Source organism: Acanthochromis polyacanthus, chromosome 14, assembly GCF_021347895.1.
Source record: "Acanthochromis polyacanthus isolate Apoly-LR-REF ecotype Palm Island chromosome 14, KAUST_Apoly_ChrSc, whole genome shotgun sequence".
Lineage (NCBI taxonomy): Eukaryota > Metazoa > Chordata > Actinopteri > Pomacentridae > Acanthochromis > Acanthochromis polyacanthus.
In genome coordinates this window covers 31,482,194-31,506,036 of record NC_067126.1, presented here as the reverse complement: position 1 = coordinate 31,506,036, position 23,843 = coordinate 31,482,194, and the positions used below count along the sequence as shown (strand labels likewise).

The window sequence follows — 23,843 nt, the reverse complement described above, 5'->3', positions numbered from 1 at the left end:
ATTTTACTCAACGAATATATGCTCAAAATGTGTTATTATTTTAATAAAAATCAGGTGTATTTCCTGCAGGTTGACTTGCAAACTCACCGCTGTTTCACATCATTCGTTTGTTTGTTTGTGTTATTTACATAACAGGCCAGGTTTTTGCCTTTGCAAAGCCACTGAAGATGCTTTGAAATGTTTGCATTCCTCTTCTATCTACAGAAGATTAAGATAAATATCAAGACATGCAAGTTTTCAACGGCTTTTGGTTGCTCAAATGGTCATAACATTTTAGCATTCTGTGTTTATTTCATTTAGAATGAGATTTTACTTTTTGCACATATTTTTGCTGTTGACTGTCTTATAATATGGACAGGTTGTTTTAAGATGTGCTATACAAAATAATCTTGGTTTGATTTGAACAGAAACACATAAGTTTGAGGAAAATAAGAAAGAGCCATGATTTATCAGACATCAGCTCCTGTTTCTTTGTTTTGAGCTGGACAGTAGACAAATGGAGCAGCCAGGAGCACATAATGAAGTTTGTTTTGCTGTTTTTGTTGGGTGGATGCACACAAACAGCAAGTGTGTGCGTCAGCTGGACAAATAAACCTCAGAAATTCAGACAGACAAGGAGACAAGCTGCTGTAGGTCATTTAACAGAAAAACAATGTTTAAAGGGCTCAGAATATCTGATTTATAGTCAAAATCCTGAAGTGATAAAAACAGAGAAAAACTATTTGATCAGGGACAAGATATTCTGGTATGGGGTTGATCATTCTCCGAAGAAAATTGGAATAAAATATTTATGTGTGCCATCAATAACAACACCTGCTGAGCACCGTGCTCATAAATAAATAATCACTCCATTTCAAAATCATATCCTTCCACTTCTAGTAATGCTCATGTTTTAACTCTACCTGAGCGATCACAGCAGACTAGACCGGAAACATTACAATCCTCCAAGTTTGAGGAATTCTTTCACAAACAGCTGAACAGACTAATCCCTGAAAAAGCGGCATCTAAGGAGTCTGAAGTTTCCACCCACAAGTAGGGAGTGATACGGGCCATTGTGTGTCATCTTCCCAAACCTGCCAGCAACATAAAACAGATTCATTGTGCAGCCCGCTCACTTCTCTCAGTGTATCTGCTGGTGTTTGATGGTGGTGTGAAGTTTGAACCAGACTGGGCCACAATTGCACAGCAGAACGTGACACAATGTGGGCATTGTTGAAGTTAGAAAGAGTGGTGTACGTCAGTGTGTTTCTGTATGTATGTGTGAGTGTGTGAGTGTGTGTTGGCAGGCAGGGGATGGTGGTGTGTGTGGTGTGTGTGTGTGCATGGGGGTGGATGAGTGGGTGGGGGTGCAGCAGGGTCTTAACCACATTCCTAATTGCAGCAAAAGACTTGGGGAGGTTCTAGTGTAAGACATGTGAAAGGCATCTCTGTTGCTGTGGGTTTGGTAACAGATGCATCACATATTAACACATCACAAGCCTCCTCACTGATGTCACCCACACTCTCTGCAGTGCACGATACAGCCAGAAAACACAGCCTATGAAGCAGATAATGAAAGATCTGATTTACTAGCCTAGCCGCACTAGACAACCCACGGCAACGAATTTAATTCTCTGCCAGGGTGGGTCTAGTTACCCTCCATAAGGCTCAAGGTTGGATGCTCCTAAAACTGGCCGGACGAATCACCATGAAGTGTAGAGTCAGAAGGCGGGCATAACTAAGTGACGACGGAGGCGCGACGATTCTGACAGAAACAACCGGAAACAACTAGCCTAGCCACGCTAGACAACCCACGGCAACGAATTTCATTCTCTGCCAGGGTCGACAACAAAAACGACAACAGTCGTTGAGCTCCATTAGCACCGACTCTGAATAATCTTTCTGTTAACATGTCTGTAATATACTTGAGCTTCATCCATTGACTGTATAAATAAGGCTTCACCGAACTACCGCATCCTCTGATTTCCGGTGCTCTAGGAGCCTATTCGTTGCGCTGATTGGTTGTATAACTACCCAATTGCTGCAGAGTGATTTGATAGACAACCTTTTAGCCCGCCTCCCTCCCTGTCGAGCGTGCCTAGACCCTTGTGTCTTCAGAGCATGGGTCTAGCGCGGCTAGGCTACTGATTTACACTCATGAAGATGAATTTACCGAGATGGCAGAGCTTTATGGCTAAATGTGTTTGATCATTAATCTGCATAATTAATCAATTGTAAGTTTATAAAAGAGGTGGAAGTATAAGAGCAAAAGAGAAAACTGAGCAAAATCAGGCAACAGATCAACGCAAAACAATAAAATGAAACTTAGAATGGACATTACTATAATAGAATTTTACTCTTAATTTTAATTTGAAATTGATAACGGCAGGACAGGACTTAATACGGAGTAGGAGACTGTTCCAAAGTCAAACTGAAAAAGCCCTAGTGTCTTTGGTTTTGAGTGGGACACTGAGGGTAGTAACTGTGATGATGACCTAAGTGGCCTGGGGGCACAAAACAAACTTAACATACTAGTAGTCTGGCTCAGTATGTATCAGACGAGTGAAAACCTGCCATTGGTCGCTCATTTCAGACGGCTTTCTCCTCCCCTTCCGCAATCTGTATGTTTTCAAAATCTGCTATACAGTGGAAAACAACAATAAGACCCTCCAATTACACTGAAATTTCTTTTGCAGAGGACTTGGATTGTGTTGTAAGGCAGGCCCCTGCTAGTTTTTTTTTGATTGATGATCCATTTTAATGACATTTTTCACCTGTCTGTGTGCAAATATTCTACCAAAACAACTCACTATTTTGAGGGAACACCAGAACACCTTTTGATTAAGACGATTGTGACTGGTTTAAAGAAATTCAAAAAAGCCAGAGCACTTTTCCACCTATAGCAGACAGTGAAGTGCAACCAGACCATTATGCAGTACAGAATGGACTAGCAGCAAGACTCCAGCAGATTGGTACTGTAAACCATTAAAGGCAAAGAAACAATCAAATTTTAAACTTAATTTTGTATTTCACAGGTAACCAGTATAAATACACCAGAAACAGAGTGATGTACTGTCTTTTCTTTGTACCAGTTAAGAGCCTGGCAGCACCAATTACAACTAAATGCAGTTGGGTTGTGTTGGACTGTGTCATATACAAGGAGTTACAGGTCCATGTGAGATCAGATGTGTTGGTGATGGTTCTTGTAGATGATACAGAACATATTTAAGTCAATTATCATATTTATATTGTCATATGATGTTCTAATACAATGATAATGAAGACATTCTGATTCTGATGTGAAATATTTCATGGTAAATAAGGAAAAATATTATTTTACTGTTTAACTTGGCATGCTCTGTGTGTGTCCCTGTGAGCGTAAAGGTGTGCAACTGCCTTCACCTGAGTTCACCCAACCTCAAAGAAGCAGAGCTTTCATGTCCCCCGTTGCCCTGGGTGGTTGTGTAACTCGAGCAGGGACAGAAGGTGAAGCTGGCCGACCCTGTATTGTCTCAGGTCAGTGGGAAGAGAGAAACCAGAGACCCGGTGCAGGTCGGGCAGGTGAAACCCTGCAGGTGACGAGGTCTTTCTTCACAGATTAGCAGCACTTTTGTTCAAACAGAATGAACACTCACTTGAGGAAGTCTGCGTGGCCCCCAAAGTCAAATCACTGGAAGAGATATTAAGCCAGTTAAATTCAGAATATGTTTATGCTTAACAAAACGCAACATTTCACCAAACAACAAATTACAAATAAGTAGCTGCAGTTCAGTCACCTTAATTGTTAACTATACAGGTAGACTTTCTGACGCCTGCTTACAACCCAAACTTTAACAGAAAAAAGGTTGATTTGATCTGTTTGATCTGTTCATGATCTGTTTATCTAGCTTTGGAATTTTAAATGTTTGGAGATAAGAATGGACTTTTATGTAATATTATCTGTTCAGTATAAAAACGTTTTCACTATCAGTCTTCAAGCAAACACTTCACAGCTTAGTCATTCTAGCTTTAAATTATAAAGAAAGAAGATGTAACATTGATTCCATAAGGCAGAATCTGTGCTTGCTCCAGACAAACTCAGTTTCCAATGAAGGTAAAAATGTTGAGAAATGTAAGATGCTGTTAACAAGATCTGCCTCTGACATAAATAATTAAAGCTTAAGGTCTTCCATATAATTGCAGGACAAGGGAAATAAAACCTTTGTTTCATTTTACAATCTATGTATCAGGCTGTGGCAGTCATTAATACATCACATATGCCACGGTTTTCTCCTTATTGTTTTATAGCTTAACATACAAACGTATGACATCTGTTTTGAGATTTTTATATAAAAGCTTTATTCACGGACAGAAGTTTTGCCCAGAGAAGTTAATCTCCGTTATTGTTTTGGATGGATTGCACTGATTTGCCACCTTCATACTAAAGCTGGTTTAAGAGGCTCCGAAATTCAAACCAGAACAGAAGGGTAAGCTGCTTAAGTTTCACACAACTGAAGTCTACATAACAGAAACTGATGAAGGAAACCAAACCCAAAAGTCATCGGAGGGGCAGGGAAGCATGCCCAAAATGCACAGCTGGCGTAGACAATTTGCTGGTGTGCCAAGGCATTAAACCATAGTGATGACTGTGATGCAGTGCAAACAGATGGATGTTGTCGCTTCAAATGGAGAACGTCTGTAATACTTTAATGCATTTTTCAGTGCTACTGACAGTAAATTTATTCAGACAGTAAATTCAAGATTTTAAATATCTGCAGCAATCTGGCCATGTTTGAAAGTGGTGCTGAGAGTTTTATTAGTGTGAATGGTTGGATTACCAACACTCCTGCTGAGACAGAAGGGACAGCTCCTTGAGTTTCAAAATTAAGTCAACATAATAGAGACTCGAGACGGAAACCGAACCCACAAGTTATCAGAGAGACGACAAAACATGCTCTAAATGTACAGCTGGCACAGGCAGTTTACTGGTTAGTATGACAGGATATTGCTATTTTAGAATAAAAGAACTTTTAATAGAATGAATTTATTCCTAATGCAACAGATTTGGGATAATTATGCAGCACAAACAGACGTGTATTTATCATACTTCTTTAAGTTTGTTTTTACATGATAAACCAAAGGGTTCCATGTATCTGATTATGCAAAAAGAAATCTAAAATGGCATGATGTAAAACAGCTCAAATGTGAGGGCAAACACAGCACTTCTGGGGTCAATTCCGAAGGCATAGCTATTATTAACATCTGTGTTCCAAAGCGGGCTCCACAGTGGAGTAGTGGTTAGCACTTTTGCCTTGCAGCAAGAAGATCCCCGGTTCAAATCCCGGTGTGGGCCTGGGATCTTTCTGTATGGAGTTTGCATGTTCTCCCTGTGCATGCGTGGGTTTTCTCTGGGCACCCCGGCTTCCTCCCACAGTCCAAAAATATGCTGAGGTTAATTGATAACTCTACATTGCCCGTAGGTGTGAATGTGAGTGTGATTGTTTGTTTGTATATGTAGCCCTGCGACAGACTGGCGACCTGTCCAGGGTGTCCCCTGCCTTTGCCCGAGTCAGCTGGGATAGGCTCCAGCACCCCCCATGACCCTAGTGAGGATAAAGCAGTGTAGAGAGAATGGATGGATGGATGTGTTCCAAAGCTAATTTATTTAAATAATATCTTTCAAGTACAAAGCACTACATGGTACTTCACATAGGATATATATATAAGGCAATAAGCTGAAATATAAAATGAATGAAATGTAAAAAGACAAACATAAATGTGTTCTAAGGAATAACATGAACTCTAAAACAAAATTAAGATGGCAGAAAAATACAGATTAGACAGAGGGAGAAGTGCAGTGTGGTTACGATGCGAGGAAAATGTGAATGAACTGTCTCAAATTTAATTGAGTTAAAGGTGGTGGAAAACAAAGTGTCTTGTCATTTTGAAATCTGACAGTTGGAGCAGACCTTTATGGGGGAATTGTGTCCCAGACAAGTGGTGTCCTTGACAGAAATGTTTAGACTGGTACTATGGTAATTCAACAACGTGAAAAGGAAGTAAAAGTAAATAAAATAATCTTAGTTGTGACTGCATCCACAGATAGCTAAGGAAGATCTCACACTGCTGCGCCGCGGAGGTGCACGCTGCTGAGTGATAACAGAAGTTGTGTCTGCATCAGCGACTGTGTAAAGCACGGTGTTAAATCATACTGTGTGAAAGTTGGAGCAGCTGATCCTGGTCCTGTTGTGACAGTGGTGCAGCCCTTTGTAAGGAGACCATCCGCAGTAAATCTGCTCCACTCCCCTCGCACAAAAGACCGCTTCCATTTATGGGTCCTGAGTGGGGGGTGTGCCACTAGCTGAATCAACAATGAAGGGAGCAGGACCTCGCAGACCTCTCTGAATTCTTTCTCAAACAGGCCGTGCAGATGACACAGGGAATTCTGAGGATTCCTTTGTTAGTCCTGCAAAATGAAAAATCATTTCTGCATTAGTGCACAGGCCTGCCCACTGGGATGCATTATTATCATTATGTCATGTCAATCAAATTATACATTTTCCAATCTGCATACCTGAGATGAGACTTTTGAAACCCAACTTTTTCAATAATCAGATTCAAATGAACAAAGGAGAACCATGCTCAGAAATGTGTAGAGTCATCTGAGTCAGGAATTTGTCAATTTTTTCAGTATTGTTTTGTTTCTTTTACATAATCCTGCAAAGCTGGTATTTTTCAACCTGCAAAGAGCTATGCAATCATTCAAATCTAAAGAAAAAACACAGCTTCAGCAATGCATAAATCATTTTGTTCTCTTCCTAGTAAATTAAAGGATATGCATTATGAGTGGGCTGCCTCTAACTCAAACACAACAGTGATCTTTAACACAGATTGTCCCAGTGTGAAGCGTCAAACATTAACCTAAGCATCTGTTATGAGCTCAAAACCGAACACTTCCTTCCAATTGTTATTGTCTGCCTGTGCTCGTCATTAAGGCCTTTGTTGTTAAAAATAACCTCTCTTGAGGGGAAAAGCCACCATGACTAATTCCTAGGAAACACATGCTCAATCATGAACACCCTGCTGAAGGTTTCCAACCTAAACTCCACTCACGTCCGGAGCCGTGCAGTAACGCTCAACCTCTGAAATGGAGAGGTCAAGAAACACTTGGTAGATCATTTCCATGTTTGCAAGAAGCTCATGAGATGAACGTATGCCAGCTTAAAACTATTTAGAAACAACAGAAGAACGAATAAATGCCTGCTGTGACTCTGGTTTGTGAGAACCTGTTTCACGCGGATATTTAAACTTTTAAGCCAAAGCTGAAAAACTTGCAGTAATGTGATTTGAGTAAAAGGTTCAGTTGCCAAGGAGATGAATGCTCCAACTAACCCAGCAGGAGATCAGCTGAGAGAATCTACCAACAGCCAAATCACTCTACTGAGGTAGAAACCTGCAGCATTTCACACAAGGCAATACAAACAGGGTTCCTGCAGCTCCTGATGACCTGCAGTACAGTATAGAAAACAGCTGTTTTATCAATACCCATGTCAAATAACTGGCATATTATTATTATACTATTTTAATACACTTAAAGTTGTGAACTGAAGCCACATAAGTTGTTCTTAGTACATCTGTAATGGAATTAAGATGTCTTTAAAAATAATAAGATTTATGTATCACGTTTTTGCATATTTCTGTTTGCCAACTATGATAACAAACTAATGGGATTGAATTATTTTCTATTTGTTTTAAATAAATAAATGTAATACACTATTTAATATTGTATTCTATAAAAGTAGAACCTTAACGCTACATTATGTCTGGTAATAAAATTCTATTTAAAATTAGTGCATATTTAACACAAACTGAATTTTAAATTAATATAAAAATGTTGCAAAATAACATAAAATGAACTCAATAGCATTTACCCAAAAAAGTAAATTAAACACTACCTTACTATCAGAATTGTTCTATTTGTGATAAATATGCTAATATACAGCCTACGTTACATTACTATGTTGATATAATTATTTAAACATAGATTCACATCATATTGATAACCTCATTTAATAAAATTTAGCAATTAACACACTTTATATGCTATATATATTTCAGGTGTACAAAAGTCCCCTTTTCTTTTGCTTAGAGACATTTATTGAAAGCAGAAACAAGCAAACTTCTAATGTCTTTAATCTGATGTCTTTATCCATATCGAAAAAAATCTAAAGATTTGTCATTATCCTCAATAAAATATGCTTCCTCAAATACCACATAAAGCCATCTTCAGCCAGAACCTGTCTGTTATTGTTGAGAATCTACTTCATCCAGAAATCAACAAGATTGAACTGCCACCACTCAGAACAAGAGCAGGCAAGACTTCCACACTGAAAGCAAAAGCTGCAGAACAATCTTTGCAACCAATCGCTGTGGGATGTGAAGTGTTGTGAAGTATAACCTTTATGCAGCGTACCCACTGTAAGCTCCTGCCAACTTTCCTGCAGAGATCATCATCTTTATCATTGTTCTGCATTTATTGGATTCCTCAGAGCACACCGTTATGAGCAAGCTACTGGTTTACTTTCCACTATGTCCTGACATGAGCAGCAATAATCAGAGTAGCATCCGTTCCAGGTGGGAAGCGTTTCCGTCCTCTAGCTGTCCTTATCTATCGCCAGCCGTATTGGGATTTTGCTACTTGATTGTCAGAGCAAACAGACAGTAGACACTGTGTGGTCATAGAAGGCTGCATTGATTTTCATTGTCTCTCTCTCTGTTAATATTTCTTGAACCTTCTTCAACTCAGTGTGTGCCAATTGCATGTCATCAATAATATCTAAGTTTTTGTTCGTCATTTGAACTTCTGCAACAAAAAGGAAAGATAACAGACGCTCAAGATCAATAACTTCCCAAAATGTCAGGGTTGTTACCTTTCAAAGTGACTTCCTGTTTGGTTCCTCTGATTCAGTATCAATCAATGTGAGCAGGATTTGTGTTCTAACAAGCTTTTTAAAGGGAAAACACAGACTGCATTGCTATATAGGCTGTAGATCAATGATGAGTGACATTTCTAATTATATGGATTCTATGTTGAATGTTTAACATGACACTAAAAAACGCCATAACCCATGACGCGTAGTCCTAATGTTTGAATAAGAATATAAAAATAGTTGGAGGGTTTATCTCAAACAAGTCCTGACGAAGTAGATCAGCTGAGGTTTAAAGTGTTGATATCTTATCAGATAATAAGATAAGATATCAACTCAGAGATGTTTCAATATTTAATCTGTTAAAGAAATATTTACAATCGGAAGCCAAATTCTCATGGCTTTTAAATAATGGACTGGTATTTCAGTAAGTATATGACTAAATTATTGATAGCAGATTAAAATAAAGGAAAAACTTCTATGGTGTACACTGTAGTTTTGTTCCTTTTTATAATAGGAATAAACAAAGATGTGACCGTATGAACCGGATTTGTACATGTAACATGTTGTGACTGTCTGTTGTGCTAAAGGCAAGTCAAGAGAAGCTCCTGTGTAAGTGGGGAATTTGGAATGCATGATAAAAGCTACTTGCATCTGTGTGCGGTCATTTGGCATCTTTTCCATGTCACTGAACACTGGCAGGATCCACTATACCAGCTGCTCTGCAACAGAGGGGAAAACATAACATTTATAATCAACCAACTGGGCATGATCATCATAGAAACAGACAGAGCTGGATTCAGCAACATACTGCACGTCAATTTCTATTTTTCTATTTCTATTTCGAAAGATGAAAGAAAAGACATGGTGGGGAAAATGTTGCCCAACATGCAGAGTCTGTTGTTTTGGCACATTTTGGCGTGAACTGTGAACTACGTTGCAAAATCCGTGCTGAGTGCTCTCTAAAAATCTGATGATTTGTGCATTATCCAGAGCAACTTCTTTCTTCTTTCAGCTGTTTTTCAAGCTGTTTATAGTTAACTCTAAATGCCACGAATGACATACAGAAAATTTAAAAGACTTTTCCCCCAAAGAATCGAACAAAGCAGAGGGAATATGAAAAGTTAGTTCTATTATTTAAAAACATAAAACTGTACTGAGAATATAATTGCTCCCCTGATCTCCATTATTAACTATGAGAATAATTAATTTGAGAAACGTCTTTTATGAGCCTCTACGTGACTCTGCCTGGACAGTTTTTGCTCATTTTGTCTCTGAGGGCAGGGAGCTGAATGCAGAGACTTTGTTCCACTAATGAGCAGTGACATGCAGCTACATTGGTCCATGGTGGGAGAGGACCGCTTGCATTTCAGGAAAACAATGGGCCAATAGAATCCTCCCTGGACTTGAGCGAGAGGTCCAGCAGAAAAGAAGCCACAGAAAACGCATCATGCCCTCACCGGCAAACAGGCAGAATTAAAGAAAAAACTACTTGTGTGAAATGAAATGGACCAAACTGAATGATGCTTCAGAGAATCAGACTAGCAAGTACTTGAAGCATTAACAGACAAGAAAAATTAAAGGGGCTGATTTTTGCACATGATTTTATACAGTGTTACAGGAGATTAGTTTAATTGTTAATAGAGGAGTAGTCAGCTTGGTAAAAATTCCTCTTTGGTTGTGGAAGGGCTTTCTTAGCCTAACATTGTCTGGACATGACTTATAACAAGAAGCCTGTGCTATAGAATAGGAAAGAGGAGTGTAAAATACATGGAGCTGCAGATAAGCAGAGACAAAAGAAAGCAGCATTAAGAATTTTGCATTTCTCCTGCATTTCTGCAATTTGGCCTCTTCTTGGAAACTAAAAATCAGAAATATCTGCCTCTGCTGGTTTGATTGGCATCATTTAAATCTGATATCAAGCCGCCGAACTTTATGCAAGTGTTTAGTAAATCAATAGCAAGCAGGAAATAGCCATAGGAAATCATTTGAGTACTCCCCTTTGAGTGGGATTTTGTCGACTCTGGCACATCCTGATATTGCTTTTAAACTGTGCTTGACATCCCTCATGACTGCTATCTAAAAATCTGATGATTTGTGCATTCCTAAGAGAAAACTCCTTTCAGTGGAATTGAAAGCACCTCTAACCTCTAAACCTCTAATGATTTTGTATGTGAGCACTCCATATTACTCATTTCTAAGTAGTCTGTGGTAAAAATGAGTGTGTGAAGTTTTAAAGACATGAGCATTGCAGGCCTTTTAGCCACTTTAGCTTTAATGCATTTTATGGCTGGAGTGTTTAATTTTGTGACTGTTTCAATGTTGGATGTTCAAGTTAATGGGACAATGGACCAACAAATTCAGAACTTGAAAGAACCCAAAGACATCTTAGCACTGACAAACAGGCAGGATTCATAAAGAAAGAATTAGAGTCTTCGATTGGATTGAAAACATTTGCTTTTGAAAGTTGTCTATGCCCCTGACATTGTCTAGAGAGAGAGAGAGAAAAACAACATCTTGACAATCTACATGTTAACCTCATCAGTACAATCAGTGCCACTCCAGTAAACTGAAAATCTGTGCCAATTGTGATAATATAAGGAACTATGCTGCCATCTTCTGGTGATGAACACAAGCACCTCTGCAACTTTTATCACCAGAACTTCAAAATTCCTGGAGACTAAACGCATCACAGGTTAAACAACAAACATCTTTGACTCCAATATAAAGGTAGCCCTTTTCAGAAGGCCTACAAAGTGAGTAACATCATAAGGAAGTTAATTTTGTCCACTTTTGTGCACCAGCTACACACAAAGGGGAATGCAAAAGAAAAAGCCTGTAAGTGAATTTGCCATCACCGGGGGGCGTTGTAGCTTCTTCTATAGTCTCTAAACCTTCACCTTCAGCATCTTCCACAGGGTCTGAATTTGTGCAACATCTTTCATTCCCCTTTGACCAGTCTCCCCCCTGTCCACCTCTTTATGTGTTTGTATCTGACCTGTTTAGTTAGCCTCACTTAATTTTAAGGCTTTTTGAGGCACAAATGTGGACGAGAAGTACATGAAAATGCTTCCAACAATGTGCAGGACATGAATGGATACACAATCTAGGCTGATTTGCTAGATTGCAGACATAAAATCCAGATGAATAGGGCTGACTACAAAACTAAAAACAACCAATTTTCTGCTTTAATTCAATTCTTCCTTTTCTTAATGTGCAGTACATGCGACCCATATGTTGAAGTTATTTCTTTATCCTTTTATATGGTTGATTGGACACGGAGATAATAACAGGCTACTTGGTAGGGCCCACACTTTTGGTCACGGTACCTTTCTCTGACTCTTTTAAGATGCTTTGATGGAGGAAAAATGTCGGCAGACAACCGGCACAGACAGACCCGAACAAATAATGGAGGGTGGACGCGGTGGGGAGTAGTCAGTCGTGCAGCTCTTACTCATTGGTTGCCTCAGACACAGTAGCTCTCCCTCTCACTCTCCCATAAATGCGCTCCCACCGCCGACCGTAGCAGATAATCACAGGCCACTGTGAGAGGGACACACCTTCCGCTGATTTTGCCACAGTTTGCACAGGGGATGCGTTTTGATTCACGTAAAGGTGTCATCAGTGCAAGATTTGAGTCGTGTTTTCAGCTTGCAGTTTCGTAAATTTTGCGGGGGTTTTGTTTGCTGCTGGCGCACAGGCTACGAGGCTGCTCCGCTCCGACTGGAAGATGACCGGGGTCTTTGAGAACTTAAATACTGATATGCATTCGAACCAGATTACCTCAAGCAATTACCACAGCTTGCACAAATCGCAGGAGTCCCCGACCCTGCCGGTGTCCACGGCGACGGACAGCAGCTACTACAACAGCCAGCAGCCTGGTCACTGCGCCGGGTCTCCGTTTGGCCAACTGGGCTCCTACCAGTACCACGGCAGCGCAACGAGCTCTGTGCCATACAACGCCAAGACGTACGACCTCGGTTTCAACTCAGCTTATGGTGCATACAGCTCCTACGGCTCCAACTCCTCTCCTACTCCAGCCGAAACGGGTAGGCATGCTCTGAAGCTGATTTTGAAACCATTTAGAAGATTTGTAGGCTTGACATGTCTGAATATTTACTGCACATGATTGATTATTAGATTATCTGGTGAAATATTACTAGACATTCTTGTTTGCACAAAAGGGCGACGTACTATTCGTCAATTTTCTGCTAAATTTCTTTCAAAACAACTACCTCATATATCACATCATAAGCCTAAAATATTAAAATCTAATCTGCTTTATTAGGCTAATAGCTATACACAAATGTGCCAATCAAACGAGAGCAGTGCAAATGTGCGTAAAAGTTCTACATGACTGAAAATTGCAAAAAACCTTTCATGCATACAACGTCCGTCCTATTTGAATGTTCCCTCAGAGAAAGAAGAGAGCGAGCCAGAAATCCGGATGGTTAATGGAAAACCAAAGAAGGTCAGGAAACCTCGAACCATTTATTCCAGCTTCCAACTGGCTGCACTTCAACGGAGGTTTCAAAAGACGCAGTATTTAGCCCTACCAGAACGGGCCGAGCTGGCAGCCTCTCTGGGCCTTACGCAAACACAGGTGGGTACATCTAAGGCATGGTTTCATATGCTGTCAAATATCCGCTTTATGTCTCATGAAAAGAAATTAAAACTGACGAATGAGGTTTTGAGCCGGAAAATATCGGTTAATCAATTTCATGCTTTCTCTTCTTTTTTTTCAGGTCAAAATCTGGTTCCAAAACCGCCGCTCCAAGTTCAAGAAGTTGTGGAAAAGTGGAGAAATTCCCCCAGAACAACACGCTGCTTCCAGTGAATCTCCCCCATGCACGTCTCCGCCAACTACTGCCTGGGACTTTCCACAGACTCAAAGAATGAACAGTGTCAGCTCAAGTTTACCTCAGAGCAGCAGCCCTCCCAACACGACTGCGCCTTCGTCGTTTTTGGCAAACTACTCCTGGTACTCGACCACGAACTCTACGACGCATCTGCAGCCTCCTCTGGTCCAGCACCACCACAACGCCGCCATAAGCGCTGGGACGATATTCTGAAATTTAAAACAACAGCAACAACATCGGGTTCGAATCGGACAATACTGGTGAAAAAAGAAAAATGCCAATACCTTCATTTTACAGACCTCGTGTGTGCGCCATGCGAACTTTACGCGCAAGCTTCTAGGAGAAGTTAATGGAGCCAGAGGGGTTCATGGACCTTGCCAGCTTTCGCGCTGGCAAATGGTAGACACAGATTTCTACAGTTATTTTTGTATTTATTTATTTTGTTTATGTGAGGGATGAATGAACCACTATTACCCAAAGCAATCACAGCCTGGGCGCAAGCCTACTTTTACGCGGACGTCACTTTTTTGCCATTCCTGCAAAAAATAAAACATTCATCGCAGGACAAACCTTTCACAAATGTAGCACAAGTTAACTGTATCGTGCCTTTTTCAATATGACCTCATTTTGTTTGTGTGACAAAAACAGCTTACCTTTATTCATTCCTCATGTAGTTGATCTGAATATATTGGGGGGTAAGTGTCTGGATCCACGTTTGTAAATATTTTAACACAGCTTTTTTGATAGCCCTCGTTGCTTTGCCTCTTTCTGGTGCAAATCCATTAACCACCGTAAGCTACTGATTGTCCTACCCTCTGATTTACTTGTATCACACTTAATTGTATTTTTTTTGTCCTATTTATTTTAGCAGTGTTCCATATATGGCCAGACGTTATTTAAATAAAATGTTTTCTGTGTATTTGCATCCTGATGTTTTTCTTTAGCGTTGCAGGAGAAATTGTACGTTGCTAATTTATTTTTCAGTGGGTCTAATAACTGCATGGGGACTATTTTTATTTTATTTTATCTTGTTTTAATTCCAGAAATTGAGAGTTATTCTGGTTTTTGTTGTTTTAAAAACAGCATATATTTCATGCTAGGTGAGGGTTATGCTAGCTACATGATTTTTCCACGTCAAATGGTTTTATTCTGATTTATTCAAAAGCACAATATAATGTTTTTGTTTACCAACGCAGGCGTCCATAAACAATTAACAACTACAGCTGCATTTATTTGAATTATACTTACCTGCATTTTGCTTGTAAAACTGCTCAAAGTGGAGCGCACACCTGTGGCTGCTAGCTAAATTAATTTCCTAATATCGTAGCACATTATGCTAATTGCTAGCTGCGTTGCTATTAAACTGACTAAGTTAGCAGGACTTCAAGCTAGGCGGTCGTTTTGGCTAGCTAACGCAGCCGATAGAAAACGCTATTTCTTAATTAATAACGTGTTCCAAAATGTTGTGTATAATTACATAAGTGAGCTATTACAAACGTGGGATAATTCCACAACAGTCTCGGGTTGAATTTATTCCACCCGGTCCCGTCAAGTGCCGATAAGCCGAGCGACGGCCGGTCCGGATTCCGGGCAGGCAGAGGCAGAGGCCCGGGGCTGCTGCTGCTGCTGCTGCTGAGCTGAGAACACAACAACACGCCTTGGCATGCGAGAGGGCGACGACGAGGGTGGGTATGAATGAACACAACAGACTCCGTGGAGTCAGAGAGCCGCTTTCCAGACGTTTTATGAACTAACGAGAGAAAGAGAGACAGGAACTAGATCCAAGACTAGCCCGGAGCTACGGTATCATGGAAACATTTCTCACGCCTCACAAGCGAAGCCTGTGATCTCCAAAGACGAGCAGATTGACCCACATTATTCATGTTGGGCCTTTGGGCTACATGGAAAACACAGGCACGCGTCCAAAATTCACAGGAACATCCTGCATTTTATATTAAAGCAATTTTATTGAGCTTTTTAGACGCCCACGTGTAGATAGCAGGTACAGGAGGACATGCACATATTTCTAATGCGGCTCTGATTCACTGTCTTCTCCACACACTTGCCTTCAAACAACCACAGGCCAGAAAGTGGGATCGTTTCCTTGTCCATAATTAGGACTGTAGCTTGTCAGCGGTTGCTATATCTGCATGATGGAGCCTCCCCCCTGGGGCTGACAGTATCAGACCCCAGGTATGCAGCCTCTCTGTGCTAACACAGCATCACATAAATATCCACATGCAAGCACGCCTATTCTTTTAAATGATCACGTTTAAACTAACTGTACAAATACATGCACAAGTATGCAAGATAACTGCACCGTGCACTCAAATAACAAGCAATCAGATTCTTAAATAACACAATTGCTTGTTCTTGCTATTGCTGTTATTATTTAATGGCTTCTTTCTCTATATAAATTGATTTCTGGTTGTTTTCTGTCGCTCTCTGTGATTTTATTCATGGATTAGAGCTGCTGTGGTTTATACTTTTGCATCTCTCTAGGCAACTTGTAAATGCCATACCCCCTATCCTAATTTATACCCTGATCTGTAATTTCATCCACATTTGCTCTGGTTTGAGCATTCTGGCTTTCAAATCTGAAAGCCTGCAATTACTATATAATTCTTCGCAATTTTAGATGTCCTAATATGGGGTGTAATTTTTACACAAGACAATTTCCCGCTATTTCAAGCATCAACATTGTCAAAGTTGTATGTACATAATAAATGGGAATATCAATGCATAGTTTTTAGCCTAACATCTTGACTCAACGATAATTATATCCGTGTGGAGCCTACGCAGAATTAGCCTGAATTGCATGGTAACTGCTGCTTTAAATTTTAAAAAATTACTCATAATTTCCCCCAAAGATTACCAAGATCTCGAGTGCACAATGTCATCAGCGTAATGAGGAGTAAACATTTATGCTAATAATCTACATTTTTTTCCCCATCAGCTATAAAGAGGGGAAATAAAGCAGACATTTTCAGTCATATTCTGATCTCTGCTGCTATAGCTTAGACCAACACATGGGACGCATTTTGTGGGGATTTAAGCGTTCATCTTGTGTCTGTGCTGCAGGATGCTGCTGCTCTTCTGCCTCCATGCTGATTTCTGGAAATCCTGGGAGGGAGCTTGCCTCTTCAATTTCAAGCTGAAAGGTAAATGTTTATTTCTTTTTTTTTCTTTCGTTTTTTATTTTTTTTATTTTTAGCGGGACTGACTGACTTACTGAATGCATTTGGGGATCATTAAAAGCAGGAAACAGGCTCGATTCTCCTCACAGACATACCCTAATTTCTCCATTTCTTTCACATGCCGACAAGGTTTATTAATTTCCCAGTCAAATCGATGAATGTTGCTGATTCTTTGATGCCTTAAAACTATTTCAAAGCCTAGTTCCTTAAGAGAAAATGTACTTTATCCTGTGTCTCCTGCGCATTTTACGCGCAGCCAAGGCACTCCTTTTGTGGGGGAAAAGCTCCTATAGCCGAGAAAGCTGTTCACCCCGAGAGGAAATGTAAGGAAGGAGAGACACAGAAGTTGTTCTTCAGTCGCTGCACTCGTTCCTCTTACATTGTGCTTTGCTAATTTTGAAGCCTCTTCGCATTGACAACTCGGTGATGTACACCTGCAAGCAATTTGTCAGTCTTATACATAGGCTAAGTCTGAGGGAACAGTGACGAAATGGCAGCTCACCTATTTCGCTTTTTTCTCTCTATTGCAGCAGAAAATTTCTTTCAGAGCACTATCTCTTTTGTCAAAGCAGAAAGATCCTCGGTGCGAAAAAAATTGCTCATAATTACCTCAGAGATAGGAAACTGCATTAGAATAAATAAGGGCGAAATTACTGTAATTATGCTGGGTTTGATGGGCTCAGCTCGTATAATCAAGGGGAGAATACAGCGAAATAACACTGACCCTCTTGGATGTGCAGCTGCGCCTTTCCAGGGCTAGGTAGGCAGATTTATGTGCACTACTGCAGCAACAGCACAATTCATATTCTTCCTTAATAGCAGTGGAATATACATAAGGCCTGTTCTAGATGCAAGGCTCTTCACAAAGGACTCTATATGTTCCAACTGCTATGGAGAAAAGGCTGAAGAAAAGAATGTCACAAAAGGAGCAGACAATAAACGAGACCTGAGCTTGTTTTTTTTTTTTTAGTGAAACGTAATCATTTATATAATAATAACAATAATAATAATAATAATAATAATAATCTGATTTGCCTGATTTAGATCCTTTAAATTATATATTAAAAGAAATAAAATAAATGTTTTCACCTTTTTGGATCTTGGTTTCAGGCAATGTGTGCTGTCACAAATTGCATGATTTTTTAATTATTATAATTGCAAAACATTTATATTTTTATGAAGCTCACAGCTGCAAAAGAGTGAATATAGGTCGAGCTGTATATTTCTGCCTTAAATTGTTTGTTTCTTTGCAGACACATGAAAAAATCAAGCTATATATCTATAAAATATATATACAAATAATATATCTGCAAATATATATATACAAATATAAATATTTATATAGATAATCCTCTAGATATGTCTCTAAATATTTTCTAGATATTTAATTTTTATAGTTTTATATCTTATAATAAATGTATTATTATTATCATCAATAATAATATTAATAATAATAATTTCTAGATCGTTAGCTTTTTGTTTTTTTTATAGCTTTATGTCTTATAATAAAATTTATTATCAATAATATTTTTATAGTTTTATATCTTAGAATAATAATATAAATTATTATTATTATTATTAAATATGTCGCCTAATTTGATATAAATTCTGGTTGAACAAACAGGTAAATTCACTTTTTTCAAATGCATTTTTAATTGTATGTTTGTAGATAAATTCAAACATTTTTTAAAATTTTAAATGTATCCCTAACCGTAAAGGCTACTTGCAGCGTCTTTATTTTCTGTTAACCAAACAAAAAGGTCTTTAAACTTTCTACTTTCACTCATCTCCATCTGACCAGTCCTGCTTCCTCATCCAGTTTTTTTTCTTTTTTTTTTGCAGCACCTGCCTTCAGTGCCTCTTGAGCAATTATTCACTTAACACACACAATTGATCTTCTCTCATGACGGAAAAAATGGGGATAGTCGAAGACAAACAGAAAAGGAGATTATCTTTAAGAAAAGCTTGAAAAGAAATAAGCGATGCTGCTGAATGAGGCCATGCCTCCCGCACCGCAACGCTTAAATCACAATATACAGAAAATGATGCTGCTTTTATGTGCCAAAAGATCCACTGTGGTCTCCAGCATTATTTTTAAGACTCTGTACTAATTTCTATTTCAGATTTAATGTTTAAAATTGTAACTGAGTATGAAATATCTCAGGAAACTTTGGTGGATTTTTTTTCCCTTATAAAAGGTCAATTTGTAATTCTTTGGTCGCTCCAGAGGTTTGTCCACATCTGCAGCCATGAGAGCAGCAGCAGCAGAGCCATGTAGGCCACATGCTAAACATGACCATAAATCTAAACGAGGAGCCTTTTGCAGTTCACACAAACGCGCTCACACGGTGTCTGCTACAAAAGCCAACATGATCCTGCTTTGTGTCAGCTCACATTAAACGTGCGCCACGCTGAAGCCTTTTCTTTTCAGGCGGGCTGGTGGAGGAGGAGGTGGAGGGGATGAATCAGACGCCGTTCTTGACATAATTTAAATCATATTTTACTGCTTTTTGAAACTTTGCACATTATGTACATAAACTTCAGAAACGGATAAATAAATTAAAGTGATCAATACAAAACTAAATATTTTCTATGTTGACTAAACACATTTGGACGAATACACAAAGCCTAAACCCTGTTTCACAGCGTATCCAGTACAGCACGAAAACAAATCTGAAAGTTATGTACAAAATACAGTGACAAATGAGCTGCTCACCCTCGGGAGATTCTTTTTTTTCTGAAGCAGCAAATCGTCAGGCCTTTTACATTTTTCACATAACATCGGGGCACGGCATAGAAAAGCTTTGCTTGCGTTAGTGCAGCATTAACAACACAGTGTTGTTGTTTCAAACACGCTTACAAAATGAACACAGACTGACCTCAACAGAAAAACTAGTCTGAATAATTTAACTTAAATAACAAACACATAGAAACAACATAGTAGCAACTTGAGGCTTTGCACAGTATGCTCTGTGGTTGAATGTGCTGTAAGCGTCATGACCTGATGGCCACCGGTGGGATTCAGAATGAATTATTTGGTTAAAGAAACACTGCTGTGGCCTGTACAGCCTAATTAGCCTTTAACTGTCATTAGATGCAGATTGATTTTAGGTCATCATCACCTTGGGCCCTTCATCTGGCCTAAACAAACACGTGTTTTTCTAATAAACATGTAGCCTACAGCTCAACAACAGAAGTGTTCACACAAATATGAGTTAAAAAATAGAAACTGACATAAAAGTGATCAACAGCAGCCAAAAAAGGATCCTTTTGTCTCCGCTGTCACGGACTGTCACGGACTTGTGCCCTTGCGCATTGAGTGCCTTTTCAGCTCCCTTCTTCATCTTCTTCTTCTCCTGCTGCTTCTTGTTCTTCTCTGCTCGCCGTCATCCAGTATGAGGAGGCCTCTGTGTCAGCTGGCGGGATGCAGCAGCAGCAGACTCCGGGATTGTTGTTGTGCATTATCAGTGCTGAGCCGCGCATGGCGCCTGCAGGGCTTTTCTACATCCTGATGCTGAAGTCTGTGTTCACATGAGCTGTGACTGTTGCATAGACTCTTGGTGCGTGGTTGGATACCATGAGGTGTAGCTGGGAATGTAAGATCCGGTTGTGCCCACTGAAGTCTTCACGGTGGTCGGCGAGCTCCAGACAGGTGTCACCGAGGGGGAGCCGCTCGAAAGTCCGCGGCCACTGGCCAAGGCGTTGGTGTCAATTGTGCCACCGCCTTGCTTCATCAGTTTCTTGAATTTGGACCGTTTATTCTGAAACCAAATTTTTACCTAAAGGATCAAGATAAAGACTGTACTTAGATCAGAAAATAGAGACAAAATGGAAAGCGTCAAACACGATTTTAAAACAATTACGCACGTTTTACGCACTGCGAAAATATTAGATGATCTATCATAGCAAGCACATATATGTGGATAATGGTTGTAATTTTACTCTATAGATACAGAAATATAAATAGCATATAAAATTTATCTTTGACATGATCTCCAAGACCAAATAATTGTAGTATTATTTGATACATTTGAAATAATAATAATAATAATAATAAAAATGGGGAAAGGAAATATCATTTAAAGTGTATAAAAATGCGTGGAGCAGCAGCAGCAGAGTGAAGCTATGTGCAGCTCCATAGACTTGCCTGTGTCTGGGTGAGACCCAGCGATGCAGCGAGCTCCGCTCTCTCCGGTAACGCCAAATATTGAGTCTGTTGAAATCTTCTGTTCAGAGCTTGAAGCTGTAAACTGGAATATATAGTCCTTGGTTTCCTGATCTTTTTCCCTTTCCCGTTGAACCGAACCTCTCCGCCTTCGACCACTGTGTTTTTCTCTGTTTCTGGCGCTGATGGAGACAGAGGAGAGCAAAGAGAAGGAGGGAAAAAATGAGGAGGCAGTTGTAGCCAACAGTGCTGCGCAGCAATGAATACTCCAGCGCAAGTTTTACTGGCTGTACTTTAGGTATAATTACCCTTAATTGCATACATTGTTTATAGCGTTACGCAATAAATAATTACCAAGCCTAATTCCACATCTGGGTCGTCTGTTTTTTCCATGCAGTGAAGACCGCATCGGAGCCGTAGCAACACAGAAAGTTGACATTTAAGATGCAAACGTGCTGTGGCACACTTACCTGCGTCCTCTAAACGCGTCTGTGCGAGTCCCGAGCTGTTTTGGTAAGTCTGTACTGTGCTGAGATATGGACTGGTGGAATGGCTGCCGACCGAGTTCACGTATGGATAACCCAAAGATCTGGGAAACGACGAGGCTGGACTGTAGCTGTCGTGCTGTGTGTGACCTGCAGAATGTAAACAGTGCATGGGATAATGTCCGTGAGACATGGAGGAAGGCGACATTTGTTGACTCGGGGGTCCAAACTCCATGAAAACGGTTTTTCCTGAGCCGGGGCTATTAAGACTTTCTGGAATCGTAGTCATTGTCATCTCTTCTGGCGGTTCCCCTTGTCTTGCTTTTGTTGTTTTCCTTCTATGATCTCAGTGAAGGATGGGTCCCAATTTAAGCCGAACTGATTTTTTCTCTTTCCATTCATAAGAAAATGTAGTTTGTGCCTGTGAAAAGTCCTAGGAATGATGCTGTGGACCAAGACAAACTCGCTCAAAGGTTTGAATCTCGGACTCATGAATATTCATCAAAGACTGTCGCTGATTGGTCCACTCTCTCCAAGAGGGAAGCCGATTGGTGACGCTGGGGCTGGGTCCGAAGAAGCTGATAAAGTCAAGGAAAACCACAAAACCTCAGATTTGCTTTTGACACGTCAAGATCCACTATATTATTATTATGATTATTATACTATAACTATTAATATTATCATTTAAAGTACTATTAAAATGGACGCTTTGCCAGCCGTCTAATAAAATTAAATAACATCTCCATCCTCGTTAAAGCTGCTCTGTGTGCTGGCCAGTTTGATTAAAGCTTCTTTTTTGTGATTAAAGCTTCTAATGCTCCATCAGGAGGGAAGCGTATTAGCATAACACTGGCGTTCAATTTTCATAAGTAGGTCTGTAATTAGTCATGTATTTAACACTTTGAGTGACTTGAGGTCTCAGTTACACCTGGCAGCAGTGGGACGGTAAAACAGTTTGGAGGAGGGCTCAGGTACAGGCCTGATGATGTATTATAACACCTAAAAAATACGCAATAATAACCACAGATTCCATAAAATACAGCAAATATATTAAAGCAACAACTCTAAATTAACTGACCCAATGCAGTCTGCTGTAACCTTTAAACTACCTGCTATTATGGATCATTTTATAATAATATAACACACCTATAATGGTGAGAAAACTGGTTGATTTTCATGCTCGGATGCATTTTTCTCACACTGCTTTATAACGCAGAGAAACACGCATGTAAACCTTTTGTCTAACCGTACGTAAAAATACGTCTCCAAATGACTTTTACGCACCTTATGTCGCAATCAATTAATGCTCGCAGGTCTGTTAAACACCGCCACCTTTGATTAGTATGACTCCAAGAGAGGATGGGGTGCGGCCAGCCTCCCACAGCACCAACAGGAATAATTATCCACGGACATTTCATTTAATTGAATTGACAAAATTGGACTTGTTTCCCCTTCGAGCTGCACACCACCTGAACTAAACTGTAACTCCTTGCTATATTTTGTAAATAAAGCCCAAAAGCAATGTATATTCACTTACTTTAAATAATAAAATCATGTGATGGAGAAGATAAATCCGCGCCATCCATGCCTCCTCAGGACGCACATGGGGAAAGAAGCAGAAAGTATCCATCGGCTCTTCATTTTATTTGCTTTCATTTGCAGACTCCTGCAGCTCTTCTGGTGTCTGAGCAGAGCAGCAGAAACCCAGCCCGGCTGCTCCATCCACAGTCCCTCCGTCTCCACCTGAATAACAAATTAAAGGCAGTTAAATTCCGTCACTGTGATTATCAGTGTAATTACATAATTGAACTCAAAACAGAACTAGCAAGTTGCAAAATGTGTTATCAAAATGCAGGCGCTGACATCACGGCGCGTGTGCCACAGTGTGCCAGGCGGCTGCCGATGCCTGAATTTAAAGATTTCTGTGAAATATTAGGCTATAACTGAAGCTGGTCCCTTGTCCCCCCTAAAATAGGCCAATTTGAAGTGATTTCTCTGGAATTACTTTCGAAAAATGCTTCAAGATTTCCTCTATCAACAACGACAATGATAATGGTAGTACAACCAATAATTATCATCTTCCAGAACAGAGGACAGATTTTTATGGGTACTTGGTGGGTGCGACTGATAACTGTCATTATTTTCCCACGATTATAGTATCTACAGACGGCTGTGAGCAAAACCATTAACAGAATAGAGGCAGAATTTGCTGAAAAAAAAGTAAAACAGGCTAATAATAGCAATAATAATGA

The 23,843-nt window shown here is 39.8% G+C and overlaps 2 protein-coding genes across 2 annotated transcripts; one reads left to right on the top strand and one right to left on the bottom strand.

The window, feature by feature from the left end:
* Positions 1–12,375: 12,375 nt before the first annotated feature.
* On the top strand, positions 12,376–14,661 carry dlx2a (distal-less homeobox 2a). The gene is made up of 3 exons (XM_022213218.2): positions 12,376–12,934; positions 13,304–13,488; positions 13,631–14,661. The coding sequence occupies exons 1-3, from the start codon at positions 12,616–12,618 to the stop codon at positions 13,955–13,957; spliced, it is 831 nt and encodes a 276-aa protein (XP_022068910.1). The 5' UTR covers positions 12,376–12,615; the 3' UTR covers positions 13,958–14,661.
* A 4,764-nt stretch (positions 14,662–19,425) lies between these two features.
* Positions 19,426–23,638, bottom strand: dlx1a (distal-less homeobox 1a). The gene is made up of 4 exons (XM_022213230.2): positions 23,129–23,638; positions 21,577–22,169; positions 21,089–21,288; positions 19,426–20,720 (listed from the first exon to the last, which is right to left on the bottom strand). The coding sequence occupies exons 2-4, from the start codon at positions 21,884–21,886 to the stop codon at positions 20,469–20,471; spliced, it is 762 nt and encodes a 253-aa protein (XP_022068922.1). The 5' UTR covers positions 21,887–22,169; positions 23,129–23,638; the 3' UTR covers positions 19,426–20,468.
* Between the last annotated feature and the right edge of the window lie 205 nt (positions 23,639–23,843).

What these genes read in the sequence shown, in the direction of transcription:
- dlx1a (XM_022213230.2), bottom strand. Translation starts at nt 21,886, where the DNA reads ATGACAATGACTACGATTCCAGAAAGTCTTAATAGCCCCGGCTCAGGA. An exon ending in GACGCGTTTAGAGGACGCAG is followed by an intron (nt 21,289 to 21,576) that starts GTAAGTGTGCCA and finishes TGTCTCCATCAG; the next exon opens with CGCCAGAAACAGAGAAAAAC. An exon ending in TGGGTCTCACCCAGACACAG is followed by an intron (nt 20,721 to 21,088) that starts GCAAGTCTATGG and finishes TTGATCCTTTAG; the next exon opens with GTAAAAATTTGGTTTCAGAA.
- dlx2a (XM_022213218.2), top strand. Translation starts at nt 12,616, where the DNA reads ATGACCGGGGTCTTTGAGAACTTAAATACTGATATGCATTCGAACCAG. An exon ending in TCCTACTCCAGCCGAAACGG is followed by an intron (nt 12,935 to 13,303) that starts GTAGGCATGCTC and finishes ATGTTCCCTCAG; the next exon opens with AGAAAGAAGAGAGCGAGCCA. An exon ending in TGGGCCTTACGCAAACACAG is followed by an intron (nt 13,489 to 13,630) that starts GTGGGTACATCT and finishes CTTTTTTTTCAG; the next exon opens with GTCAAAATCTGGTTCCAAAA.